At 44.2% G+C, this 13,479-nt stretch overlaps 1 protein-coding gene across 1 annotated transcript in view; it reads left to right on the forward strand.

Moving 5' to 3' along the window:
* ANKRD27 (ankyrin repeat domain 27) overlaps nucleotides 1-13,479 on the forward strand; it is a 92,152-nt gene that overhangs the window by 18,251 nt on the left and 60,422 nt on the right. Inside the window, exons 3-5 of the mRNA XM_082269946.1 lie at nucleotides 2,772-2,928; nucleotides 7,829-7,986; nucleotides 10,567-10,626. Coding sequence (XP_082126072.1) covers nucleotides 2,772-2,928; nucleotides 7,829-7,986; nucleotides 10,567-10,626 — 375 coding nt within the window. The remainder of the gene's footprint in view (nucleotides 1-2,771; nucleotides 2,929-7,828; nucleotides 7,987-10,566; nucleotides 10,627-13,479) is intronic.

A 13,479-nucleotide genomic window follows, 5' to 3' on the forward strand; every position in this document is an offset into this window, starting at 1 on the left:
CCAGAGTGCTCCTTCCTCTGTTCAAACTCCAGAAATTGCAGGCTGCAATTCGCCTGCTGCTGTCCAACAACTGTATATCCCTCTGGACTTGCATGGGGGTGCTGGGCCTGATGGTATCTACTTTCGAGGCGGTTCTGTTTGCACAGTTCCATACTGACCAAATTGGACAAAAGTCTGCAGTCTCTTGGCAATCAGATCTGGCTCAGTTGGGGAACAAATGAGTCCCTAATATGGTGGTTTTACTCTCTGGTGCTCTGGCTGGGAAAATCCTTCCTCCCCTTGTATTGAACAGTGGTCACCACGCATGCCAGCCTATACGGCTAGGGAGGCGTCCTCAGCAAGCATTCTGCTCAGGAGATCTGGACGATGGGAAGAGTCCTGACTACCGATCAATGTCCTGGAATTCAGAGCAACTGTGTCTGGATCATTGGACGGATCGTCTTCAGGGATGCCCAGTGCACATTCAATTAGACCATGCCACAGCCGTGGCTTATGTCAATTACCAAGAGGCCCAAGAAGTGCCCTGGCAGCTCTGGAGTTAGCTGGCATTCTAAGGTGGGCAGAACGGTTTGTTCCAGCCCTCTCCCCTGTACACATTCCCGGGGTGGAAAATTGGCAGGCGTATTACCTCAGTCGGCATGCGTTGGACCAAAGGGAGTGGTCCCTTCATCTGGAGAGGTTTCATCAGCTGTGTCTCTGGTGGAGCACCCCCCAGGTATATCGGTTGGCGTTTTGGCTAAACAGAAAGGTGCAGAGGTTTGTGGCTCAGTCACGGGATCCTCTGGCAGATGCCACAGACGCCCTTGTGGCCCCGTGGGGTCAGTATCGCCTATCTACGTCTTCCCTCCTCTCAAGCTGCCACCCAGACTCCTATGCAGGATCGAGGCGAAAGGGATTGCGGTCATCCTAGTGGCACCGGACTGGCCCCCCTGGGCCTGGTACATCGATCTAGTGCGGCTGATCGCCGATGTTCCTTGGAAGCTTCCTCCCAGGGAGGATCTGCTGTCCCAAAGACCGATCTTCCGTCCTGCTTTTACAGTCGCAGACTTTGAGGGCTTGGATTTTGAACGCCAGGTGCTAAAGGATAAAGGTTTGTCTGAGTCTGTGATTCCTACGTTGTTAAAAGCTAGGAAATCTACCTCTAGGAAGATCTACCATCGTACGTAGAAGACGTACATTGTGTGGTGTGAGTCTTTTTGGGGTTCATCCTCACTCCTTCTCGGTTGCTTGTATCTTAACCTTCCTTCAACGGGGAGTTGAACAGAATTTGGCTTTAAGTACCATCAAGGGCCAGGTCCCGGCCTTGGCAATCTTTTTCCAATGACCTTTTGGCCACACACTCCCTGGTGCGTACCTTTCTTTAGGGCAGTGGTTCTCAACTCATGCGCTCAGGACCCATTAACAGGCCAGGTTTGCAAGATAACTAAATTACATCACAAGTAATCTAATTTGCTGCTCAGTGATTGCAGTATTCTAGTCTGCATCTCTCCAAGGTAATACTTACAATCTGGATTGTTAGTGGGTCCCGAGGACCAAAGTTGAGAACCACTGCTTTAGGGTGTCCGACATTTGGTTCCGCCAGTGCAGGCTCCGTTGCCGCACTGGCGGAACCAAATTCCCCTGCTTACGCTGTCCCAGAAAGTAGCCTTTTTGGTGGCTATCACTTCAACGCACAGGGTGTCAGAACTGGCGGTGTTCTCCTGTTGCTCGCCTTATTTGGTGATTCACAAGGATATGGTGGTGCTTCGCCCCTGTCGGTCATTCCTTTCTAAGGTGATCTCTGACTTTTATTTGAATGAAGACATTGTGTTGCTGCCTTTGTGTCCCAGGCCTAAACAAATCCGAAGGAAATTGCCTTGCATGCCTTGGATGTGGTCCGGGCAATTAGGGTGTACCTGGCAGCTACGGAGTCTTATTGGAAGTCCGACTCTATATTTGTGCTCACAGATGGATTTCGCAAAGGGGTGTCCGCTTCCTCTGCGACTATTTCCAGATGGATCAGACAGACGGTGGTTAAGGCCTATTCCATCAGAGGTCAGGTTCCTCCTTTCCCTGTCAAGGCCCACTCTACTAGGGCGCTTAGTGCCTCCTGGGTCTTCCGTCTTCAAGCGTCAGTGACGCAGGTTTGCAAGGCAGCCACCTGGTCGTTGGTGCACACTTTTACAAAGTTTTATAAGGTGGATGTGTTGGCATCTGCGGATGCTTCCTTTGGCTGCAAGCTTTTGCAGGCTGCTGTTTGAGGACCTGATCCTCTTTTGAGGGTGTATTGTTTTTTTCAGATGGGCTCCAGTTCTTTTGGTTGAGCCCCTGTCGCCTGGTTGGCTACTGTTTAACCATGGAAATGTTGTTGCTGTTTCCCACCCCTCATGTTTGACACTGCTTTGGGATGTCCCAATGGTCAAGAATGACAGGAACTGTGTCCGTCAATGAATGAAAGAGAAAATGGAAGTTTTGACTTACTGTAAAATCCATTTCTCTGATGTTCATTGACGGACACAGCACCCACCCCTCTGTGGAGTTATAATTCTCCTGACACTGCTTGTAATACCTCGTGGGACTGTCCATGGGTGTAGTTTCTGCCTAGTGTCCTACTCCTGTAGGGGCTGTGTCTGTCAAATGGTCAAGAATGACAGGGGCTGTGTCTGTCAAAGTACATCAGAGAAATGGATTTCACGGTATGTCAAAATCCAATTTTTTTTTATTGCACTAAATTCAGAAAACAAAAACCTGTAGTTTTTTTTTTTTATTTATTTTTTTTTTTTATTTTGCAGGAGGTTTTTATTCAGGGGACCCAGGTTAAGCTGGGCACTGGTTTCGCCTTCTCTCTTTCCTTACCCATTCTGTTTGAGGAGACCTTCTACAATGATAAGGAGGAGAGCTTCAGCATCCTGTGCATTGCCCGGTCCTTAGAAAAAGAGGAGAACCCAGGTATGTAGCCTTTCTTTCACCTCCTGATAAGATATGTCTGGATTGTCTTACTGCATCTAATAAATCACAACCTGACGGTGCCACTTATTAAACCTCTATATTGCTGAGCTCTCTAACTTACGCGAAATGCCTATTTTGCAGAGTTGTATAAAGTACTCGAAACCCATACTTGAGTAAAAGTACAAGTGCTCGATCAAAAAGTGACTTGAGTAGAAGTACTAAAGTATTCAACATTTTTTAAACTTAAGTAGTGCAAGTAGTGTGTTTTTTTTTTTTTTGTTTTTTTTAATTTTGCTACTCAAGTACTGAAAGTAAAAGTACAATTACTGTGTAATGTAGTTATTAAAGAAAGAAGTCAAAAGTTTATTAAAGTTAAAGTTATTAAAGAAAGAAGTCAAAAGTACACATGACATTATACACTACACATGACATTATACACATTTTTTTGAACTTCATGAAACCTGCCATCTACTGTTCTGGCAGTGGTAATTTTTATAATTGTAACTAGTAACTATGCAGCACAAAAAAAAATATCGGAGTAGAAGTATTGAAATCATCAAAAAAATGTAGTGAAGTAAAAGTGGAAGTAGGAGAAAAAAATTCTTCTCTAGGAAAGTACAGATACCGCCTTTCGGTACTTAAGTACAGTAGTGAAGTAGTTCTACTTAGTTACTATACATCTCTGCTATTTTGCTTATATTGCTTATAAGTGCTTATTATGCTTATATTTTTGTTACAACACTCCAGGTAAGTCAGAGTAGCTCTCTTTTTATAAATGCTAAAGCTTTAAATTGAGTTCCACCAGAAAGGTTCTGCTTTAAGGCCTTCTCCCCCTCCTCTTCAGCAAATGGCATTTTTTTTTGAGGTGGGAGTGGGTACCTGGTTTTGACAGGTACTCGCTCCGCTCTCCCTCCCTCTCTGCAGACTTCTGGGACACGTCACTGGTCCCAAAAAACTGCGGGGCCATTCACAATGTGCGGCGGGCACCCGGCTGTGAAGCTGCAAGCTATCACAACCTGCTGCTCATGGTTGAGATGCCGGGAACAGAAGACCGAAGGAAGGAATGGCTCGGGTAAGCACATCGCTGGATTCTGGGACAGGTAAGTGGCTGTTTAATAAAAGTCAGCAGCTACAGTTTTTGTAACTGCTTTCTTTTAACAAACACAAAAATGACTGGAGCACCTCCTTTAAGGTGGCCGTACACTTGGATATTTTTCATTAAGCCTGCTTCCACTCTAACAACACGGATGAATGAATCCCTCCTGTCGGGCTACTGCATTCTAACAGTTGCAGCTGGTCTGTCAAAATACCTGAACAGCGGCTGCACCTGATTGAATGCAGTCAACAATTTTCCCCCCTAAACCTTCAATTAAAATTGTCGGCAGTGGGGGTGCTGGATGAGACACTCATTGTGCATATTTGAGCTGGTTCACCAGAAATTATTAGTATTATATAGGAAATCGGCCAAAATTTGCACAGTGTATGGGCAGCTTTAGTTAGGGAGCAGTTCTCCTGCATACAGCCTCAGCTGCCAATTATAGGTGAGGTAGTGGCTGGGAGAGGAGCAGCAGAACCAAAATAAAAATCCGACACATCTGGAAGTTTTCTATTCTTCTAACATTTCTCCTGCTTCTAAGCTGGTCTATTCTGGACTGGTCGATTCATATGCAGCATTGTCCTAGTTATTTTTGGGGATTTCAGTGCTTAAAGCGACCCTGTCGAGAATCTAAAATTATTTAAAAATCTGTTCCTCCAAAAGAAAAGAGTAAACCCTCTCTCACTGCCTACACAGTTGTTAGGGGAAAATTTTCTCTGAATCTGCTGAGAAACTGACCGTTTTAGGAGTGTTGATCTCCTGGTCCCCTGTTGAGCTCAATGGTTTCTGTGACCTGCTGTGAAGTAGAGGTTAGTAGGTGGAACCTTGCGGCGCAGAGGGGGACCAGAGGAGGAACACTTAGGCTCGGGATCACACTGGTGCGTGAATTAGTCGCCTGACAGGTCACGCTCCATTTAGTGCAATAAAACTGTTCTAATCAGAGTGACTCAAGTCGCTCGGACTTAGAAAAAGGTTCCTGCACTACTTAATAAAGAAGTCGCTTGAAAGCTGCACTTAAAGTCACGCTGTGTTGGGCGGCTTCAGAGTCGGGCAACTTTGAAGCCAACCCAGTGTGAACTAAGCCTAAGTCTCCATTCACACTACCGCGACTTGTCAGACGACTTGTCAGCCTGACAAGTCACGGTCCTTCCCGGTCCATGCAGTGCTACAGGACCCGTTCTAATAGTCGCTCCGACTATGAAAAAGGGTCCTGTACTACTTCGGGGCGACCTTGGAGCGACTTGCATAGACATTCATTATAAGTACAAGTCGCGCCGAAGTCGCGGTGCACGTGACTTGGGAAGTCGCCCCCGAAGTCGTGCCGTTTCAGTGTGAATGCGGTCTTACAGTGACATTAAAGTTTGTTGTTTTTTTTTTTTTTTTTTTTTGTTTTGTTTAAATCCCAAACATACCTGCTCTGTGCAGTTGGTTTTGCACAGAACAGCCCCGATCCTCCTCTTCACGGGTCCCCCACCAGCCCTTCAGGCCCGTCCCTCCTGCCTACTTGCTATGGGTGCATCAGAGCAGGCTCACTCCCGAGCCACTGCTCTGTGTGTCCATTTACACACACAGTGCAGATTGGCCCTGTCCTCACTCTCTCCTCATTGGCTCACTTGCTGAGATTGACAGTAGGAGTCAATGGCTACCACTGCTGTCTCAACCAACGAAAAGGGGGCGAGACCTGGGAGAGCTGAGGCTTTCGTGCACTTCGCTTGATTGAGATGGGACACAGGTACTCTTTGGGGGAGGGGGGGGTGTAGGCGCTGCTGCACACAGGTTTTTTTACCTTTATGCATAGACTGCATGAAAGTAAAAAACCTTGAGCCTTTACAACTACTTTAAACTGAACCACGCAGTAGAAGAGATGAGTATTTACTATTAATTTAAAATTTAACTTTGCCCATAATCGTTTGGTAACAATTTACTGTTCTTTAACAAAGAAACGTACATTCCATAGTAATAATTATGTTACCAAAATGAATGTTTTCTGTAAATTGACTCCAGCTTTGCTCCTGTTTTATTTTTGCTGGAGGCCACCATTTTGTTGAAGCCAAGAGCAGTCACTTTCTTATTGGAAACTCTCCCCCTCTCCTTGGTCTCTTACACTAATATGTCACTGTCTTCAATTAAAACATGTACATTTTCAGCCTTGATGGTATGTCTTGGCTCATTTAGAGAGGAAGGCTGACAGAAGCTTTACGGTGTTGAAGCTCACAGGCTGCTGAGGAGGGAGAAAGGAGCAAATATCACACACATTTTTTTTTTGTGTCTTCCTGACAGCTGAGTTTGTCCTGTCAACAATCCTGTTTTTCTTTTCTTTTCTTCTCTCTAATCTGTGTTCCCTCTGCCCAGTCTGTTATTCCTGTTGCTTTCCCCTTCAGCAACAGTAAATCCTAAACTGTCAGCTGATCGGCCTCTAGAGTGCAATTGAGCATGTGCAGAGCAGGGTGAGACAGCGCACTACTGGATTAAAAACAGTATAGGCACTTTTTTTTTTTTTTAAGCTTTTTATTGGTGAGCCAATCACACAAGCAGGAAATTATGTTTCTGGGGGTGTGGTCAGTATACATTCTGTGTACAGAAAATGACATTTTCAGAAAATTACAACAGCTGCAGATTGAAAAGGAAAGGTAATTTTTAATAACATTCAATTACAAGTATGATTTGTGTCGCAATTGTGTATATATATTGTTTTTTCTTTATTTGGTGATTCCCCCCCCCCCACAAAAGTGGAGTCACCCTTTTAACCACTTGCTGACCGCCGCAAGCACATATACTGCGGCGGTCAGCCCCTCACAGGCAAAGAGACGTATGGGTACGTCACTAGCCTGTGAGGCTCTGGGGAGCGAGCGCGGTCACTCGCGATCGTCGGGTGGAGAGGGAGAAAGGCAGGCGGTTGATATAAACAAGCCGCCTGTCATTCTCCCCTGTGTAGAACTAGTGATCATACGGTTCTACTATGTAGGACCGTTAATCACTGTTCGTACAGCTCAAGCCACAGCCAATCACAGTTAGAATCACGCCCCTAGGGGGACACACCACCCCTCCCTCTCAAAAAAAAAGTTAACCCCTTCACTACCATTACGCGTTAAAAAAAAAAAAACAACAAAAATGACAAATCTTTCCCTTTGTTAGTAAATGCGATAACTTTTGTGCAAACCAATTTGTGCAAACCAATCAAAATACGCTTTTTGCGTTTTTTTTTTTTGTTTTTTTTTTTTTTACCAAACATATGTAGCATAAAACAAATTGGCTGAAAATGTTAAAAAATTTAGATTTTTACATTATTTTTTTTTGGGAATTTCATATTAAAAATGTGAAAAATATTATTTTTGCAAAATTGTCGCTCTTTTTTTGTTTATAGCGCATGATCAAAAAATCGCACAGGTGATCAAATACCACCAAAAGAAAGCTCTGTTTGTGGGGAAAAAAGGACATCAAATTTGTTTAGGTACAGCGTCGCACGACCGCGCAATTGTCCATTAAAGTCACACAGTGCCGAATCGCAAAATACCCCCTGGTCAGGAAGGGGGTAAAATCTTCCGGGGCTTAAGTGGTTAAGGAAAATTATCATTAGGAGGAGTTTGGGTTTAGGGTTTATCATAGACAGAGGGATGAGGATGGAGGAACTCTTGAATATTTTGTCACACATTATTAAAACAATATCCCCCTGAATCTCCAATCAGTTTGGAAACCTAAAATACAGATACTGTAAGTGCAAAGTATAGAGTATTTTAAAGTTTGTTGCTGCCTCACTGCTCCAGCCTTTCCAAGGCTTTAATTGTACATTTTTATTTGTTTCAGAACACCCTATCACTGCACCGTCCAATACCTGCACTTTAAAAAACATTGAAGATGTGAAGGAATTCTTGGGAAAACACATAGACCGATTTGACAAGAATATCACTTCATTCCGCAGCACATTTAAAGTCCATGAAAGGAAGAGCCTTCGACATTATATTGTGAGTGTCCTCGTATGCAACTGTAATTTTCGCAGCAGTGCAGTGTGTGTTCTTTGAAAATATCACCCAATTCTCCCCCAGTGCCTAAAACATTACAAGTTCTAGCTTTAAGCTGGCCATACACAAATGTTTGACTAAACGTTTGTAGAAAAATTGTTCATCAGTTTGTGATTTATTGTCCAATTACAGGGGGGGGAAGGTCCTAGACTAGGCTTTATTGATTAGCTTCAGTTAGTTTGTCAAGGCGCTCTAAATCACAGAAGTTAAGTACTAAGCCCAGGCTAACAAAGAATATTATACAGTATCTCACAAAAGTAAGTACACCCCTCACATTATTGTAAATATTTTTTTATATCTTTTCATGTGACAACACTGAAGAAATTACACTTTGCTACAATGTAAAGTAGTGAGTGTTAAGCTTCTATAACAGTGTAAATTTGAGGTCCCCTGAAAATAACTCAACACACAGCCATTAATGTCTAAACCGCTGGCAACAAAAGTGAGTACACCCCTAAGTGAAAATGTCCAAATTGGGCCCAATTAGCTATTTTCTCTCCCCAGTGTCATGGGACTCGTTAGTGTTACAATGTCTCAGGTGTGAATGGGGAGCAGGTATGTTAAATTTGGTTTTATCCTTCTCACTTTCTCATACTGGTCACTGGAAGTTCAACATGGCACCTCATGGCAAAGAACTCTCTGAGAATCTGAAAAAAAGAATTGTTTCTCTACATAAAGATGGACTAGGCTAAAAGAAAATTGCCAAGACGCTGAAACTGAGCTGCATCACGGTGGCCAAGACCATACAGCAGTTTAACAGGACAGGTTCCACTCAGAACAGGCCTCGCCATTGTTGACCAAAGAAGTTGAGTGCACGTGCTCAGCGTCATATCCAGAGGATGTCTTTGGGAAATAGACGTATGAGTGCTGCCAGCATTGCTGCAGAGGTTGAAGAGGAGGGGGGGGGGGACAGCCTGTCAGTGCTCAGACCATTCGCCGCACACTGCATCAAATTGGTCTGCATGGCTGTCATCCCAGAAGGAAGCCTCTTCTAAAGATGATGCACAAGAAAGCCCGCAAACCGTCTGCTGAAGACAAGCAGACTAAGGACATGGATTACTGGAACCATGTCCTGTGATATGATGAGACCAAAATAAACTTATTTGGTTCAGATGGTGTCAAGCGTGTGTGGCAGCAACCAGGTGAGGACTACAATGACAAGTGTGTCTTGCCTACAGTCAAGCATGGTGGTGAGAGTGTCATGGTCTGGGGCTGCATGAGTGCTGCTGGCACTAGGGAGCTACAGTTCATTTAGGGAACCATGAATGCCAACATGTACTATGACATACCAAAGTAGATCATAATCCCCCTCCCTTCAGAGGCTGGGCTGCATTCCAACATAATAACCCCAAACACACCTCCAAGACGACCACTGCCTTGCTAAAGAAGACGAGGGTAAACGCGGTGGACTGGCAAAGCATGTCTCTTGACCTAAACCCTATTGCACATCTTGGGGGCATCCTCAAATGGAAGGTGGAGGAGCAGAAGATCTCTACCTTCCACCAGCTCCGTGATGTCATGATGGAGCAGTGGAAGAGGACTCCAGTGGCAACCTGTGAAGCTCTGGTGAACTCCATGCCCAAGAGGCAGTGCTGGAAAATAATTGTGGCCACACAAAATATTGACTCTTTGGGCCCAATTTGGACATTTTCAGGCTTTAGCTGACAAAAATAGTTTGGAAGCACGCTTTCGCTGATAGGCGAACAGGCCTCGGATTGGACAATATAATAGGGCAAACTTGGCTTCTTTTTTATGGGCGGGTGGAACAACATGAATAGGAGGCCAAATACATGAGACCAGAGACTAATTAGTCTAGGGAATGTCCACTCTAGGTGTATCACATCACTCCGATGGTCACAGCCCCGGAAACAGTGGTCACTGTTGGATCGATTGCCATGGGCAATGCAGGTGGGGACCAAATACCAACGTAAAAGCACCTTATATGCCGTATCGCTGTATTGAAGCCACAGAGGACCAGGCCTCACTCCAGTCTGCTAAGTCTATTTTTAGTTTGCAAGTCTCATTCCCACTGAGCTACATAGGTAAAGAGGGGTGGTAGAACACTTTTTTTAGAGAAGCATAGAGAGCTGAAATGAGGCCAGGGGAACCTGGGGAGTGTTGGTAAGTGTGTTCAAATGTAGTTTTCTGCAATGGGTATGTAGAAGTTCTGCACAGCAAGGCGAGCCAATGCTAAAGTTGGAGGAAGCGGAAGAATTCCTGGACTGGCAAAACTTCGATCTGTGTGTAACCCAACCTATTTGACAGAAGCGGATTGGTCCTGCTGGAAAAGCTGCTTTGATCAGCGGCTTGCAGCCATTCAGCTTCAGTACTGATCTGTGTAATCTGACAGTGGAGAGTGCCCACTGTCAGACTACAATGTCCTGGTGGAGGGGGGGGGGGGGGGTTTAGAAGAGAAATGGGGGAAATTCCTCCAGCATCATAGAAAGCTCTCAGTTCGTAGAGATGTTGGGGATGGGCTGGAAAGGGAGAAAAAAAGTTTATATATGTGTTTGTTTCCTTCAGGACTCCGTTAATGCTGTTTACACAAAATGCCTCCAGCATTTGCTCCGAGACTCGCACTTGGTAAGTAATCACGCTTCGAGTATAGTTTCTTATATTCCCCACACCCAGCCAGTGGGCTTCATGTAGGAAATTAGTTGTCATCCGAACCCTTCAGAAATGTGCTTGTGTTCTCTAACCTGCACTGGAAATGTTATTTTATGTGAAATCTCTAGATTTCTGTTCGTCCACCATGACAACCTTTAGCGGAAGACTCTTCACTCCTATAAACTGGCACAAAGTATAAAGTTTATTAGTCTGTGCCACCCCACCTTAGCATTTATCAGGTTCAATGCCCAATGTAGAGACTTTGGTAGGGGGCATGATGTAGTTAGTTAACCACTTGTCCCCCCAGAAGGTTTTCCCCCTTCATGAGCAGGCCAAGTTTTGGCTTTTAGGCTCGGTTCACACTGCTGCAACCTGAAAGTTGTGCTACTTATGGTGTGACTTTCGGGAATGCCTAGGTAATCTTCCTGTAACGTCGGATCCAAATCACATCAGTATAGATGAGGATCCGACTTTGAGGCGACTTCCATTAAAGTTTATGGGCACAAGTCTGATAAAAGTTGCCTTGAAGTAGTACAGGAACCTTTTCTAAAGTCGGAGCGACTTCAGTAGTGCTAATTAAAACAACTCTCATTGACTAACATAAGATTTCAGATGTCATGTGACTTAAGGTCTCACAAGTCCGATCCCAAGTCGCGGCAGTGTAAATTGAGGCTTAGTATACTTTAATCATTTGCCGCAAAATCATGTACCTGTACGTCATTCTGCTTCAAGTGGTTGTACCGGGGTGATGCCTGCAGCTGCAAGCATCAGCCGGTACTGTTTTTTTTAAGGCCCGTAAACATGTACCGATCGTCGGCCGAACGATCGGCCGTCTTTTGTCCAGGGCTGTCGGTGTCTGTTGAAAAGTGCAAAAGACTGCACAAGAATTTTTGTCCGCCGACTGCAGAAGTGATGTCATGTAATGGTTAACTTTCCCTGTGTTTTTCCTTTTCTGAGCATGCCCAATCTTGCAAATCTGCGGTCTGTCAGCCGAATTCTGTACTGACTGGCGAACATTCGGCTGCTCTGGTGTCGGCATACAAAAATTTTAATGCTTGCATGACAGATTCTTTTCGGCCGAATGTGCGCTGTCGGCTGTCAGAGGCATCATACTAACAAGCCTACAATCGGCACATTGGTCGTCGGCCGAAGCTTTTCGGCCGACGATCGGTACGTGTGTACGGGGCTTTAGAGCTGATGGTCGGCCTTCTTGTGATAACAACCGATGAAGCTGATCAGCTGCTTGATTGTTATCACAAGCAGCAGGGTGGGATATCCCCCCACCACCGCCTTCCACCACTCTGCCTGGGCTCAGCCGTCCCATTGGAAGGCCCGAGCAACCAGCCGGCACATCTGCTGGCTGGCCGGAGACCCGAACAAAGCTGCTGTCGGCTTTGATTGGGCCTCCGATGTAGTAACCCAGAAGCAAAGTCACAACATCACTTTTGGTTTACGGGAGCCTTAAAGGCACCAGATTTTTTTAAAAAGTGCCAGTATTCAAAACAGCCAAATTTTGTGTTTTTAATGCTTTTAAGTGCAAAGGAGGGATTTGGGGTCCTCCAAAAGAAATACCTGACACGTGACTATTGCTGTCACAAGGGATGTTTACATTCCTTGTGACAACAATAAAAGTGTTAAAAAAACAAAACAAAAAAAAAAGCAAAGCGGCCACGTAAAAAAAAAAAAAAAAACATAAAAAAAAAAATGTAAACGCCCCATCCCTCCGTGCTCGTGCGCAGAAGTGAATGCATATGTAAGTTGCACCCACAATATAAACAGTGTTAAAACCACACATATGAGGTATCGCTGCGATTGTTGGAGGGAGAGCAGCAATTATAGCACTAGACCTCCCCTGTAAATCTAAACTCCATAACCGTTAAAACATTTTTAAAGCGTTGTCTATGGAGATATTTAAGTACTGTCGTTTTTTCACCATTCCAGTGTGTTTCATTTTAAAGCATGACATGTTAGGTATCTATTTACTCGGCATAACATCATCTTTACTGGTTTTTTTTTAATTTATTCTCGAAAGTGTGTTTTTTTCCCAACAAAATGAGTTTGAAAGACTGCTGTGCAAATACAGTGTGACATAAAATATTGCAACAACCACCATTTTATTCTCTAGGTTCTCAGCTATAATGTTTGGGGGTTCTAAGTTCACTTTCTAGCAAAAACTGATTTTAACTTGTAAGCAACAAGTGTCTGAAAAAGGCTTAGTCCTTAAGTTAAGAAGCTGTCAAGGAGGATTCCAAGAAAAAAACATCACTGGTAAACATAGTTTTACACTCCTAACAGTCTGTAAAAGTCTCATAAACTAGCGTTTATTTTATTCTAATAATGTAGGCTTCCGGTTGTTCAACCCTGTGGCTATTTACCACTTATTGTGCAGCCCTCAGGACCCCTCTAGAAGGAAAAATATTCTTTAGATGGCTTCTAGTAATTAAATAGCTTAGTTTATTTATTTCATACTATTTTTTTTGTGTTCATCCTTTTTTCTTTTTCATTTTTTTTTTTCTCCTTTTCAATGATTTTTATTGAGTTTTTAACAAGAGAAAGTGATATAATGCATATTGTACAGAAAACCTAAGCTTCCATAGTTCTACGACAATTAAACGTGGTAATACAAGCAGGATATCCCTCCTTCATTTACACAAAGCTACCACATCTAACAATTTTATAACTGTGTCCAGATACCAGATCCATCTATCACCTGTCACCAAGGCATTCTGGAATGGCACGGTCCCCATCCCACCTCCAGAACCAAGAAAACCAAGCGTGGTCCGAAAGGAGGAAAGGGGATACCGTGGTGAAATTTTCGAAGGGTCATGG

Source organism: Pelophylax lessonae, assembly GCF_965119305.1.
Source record: "Pelophylax lessonae genome assembly, chromosome: 10".
Taxonomy (NCBI): domain Eukaryota; kingdom Metazoa; phylum Chordata; class Amphibia; order Anura; family Ranidae; genus Pelophylax; species Pelophylax lessonae.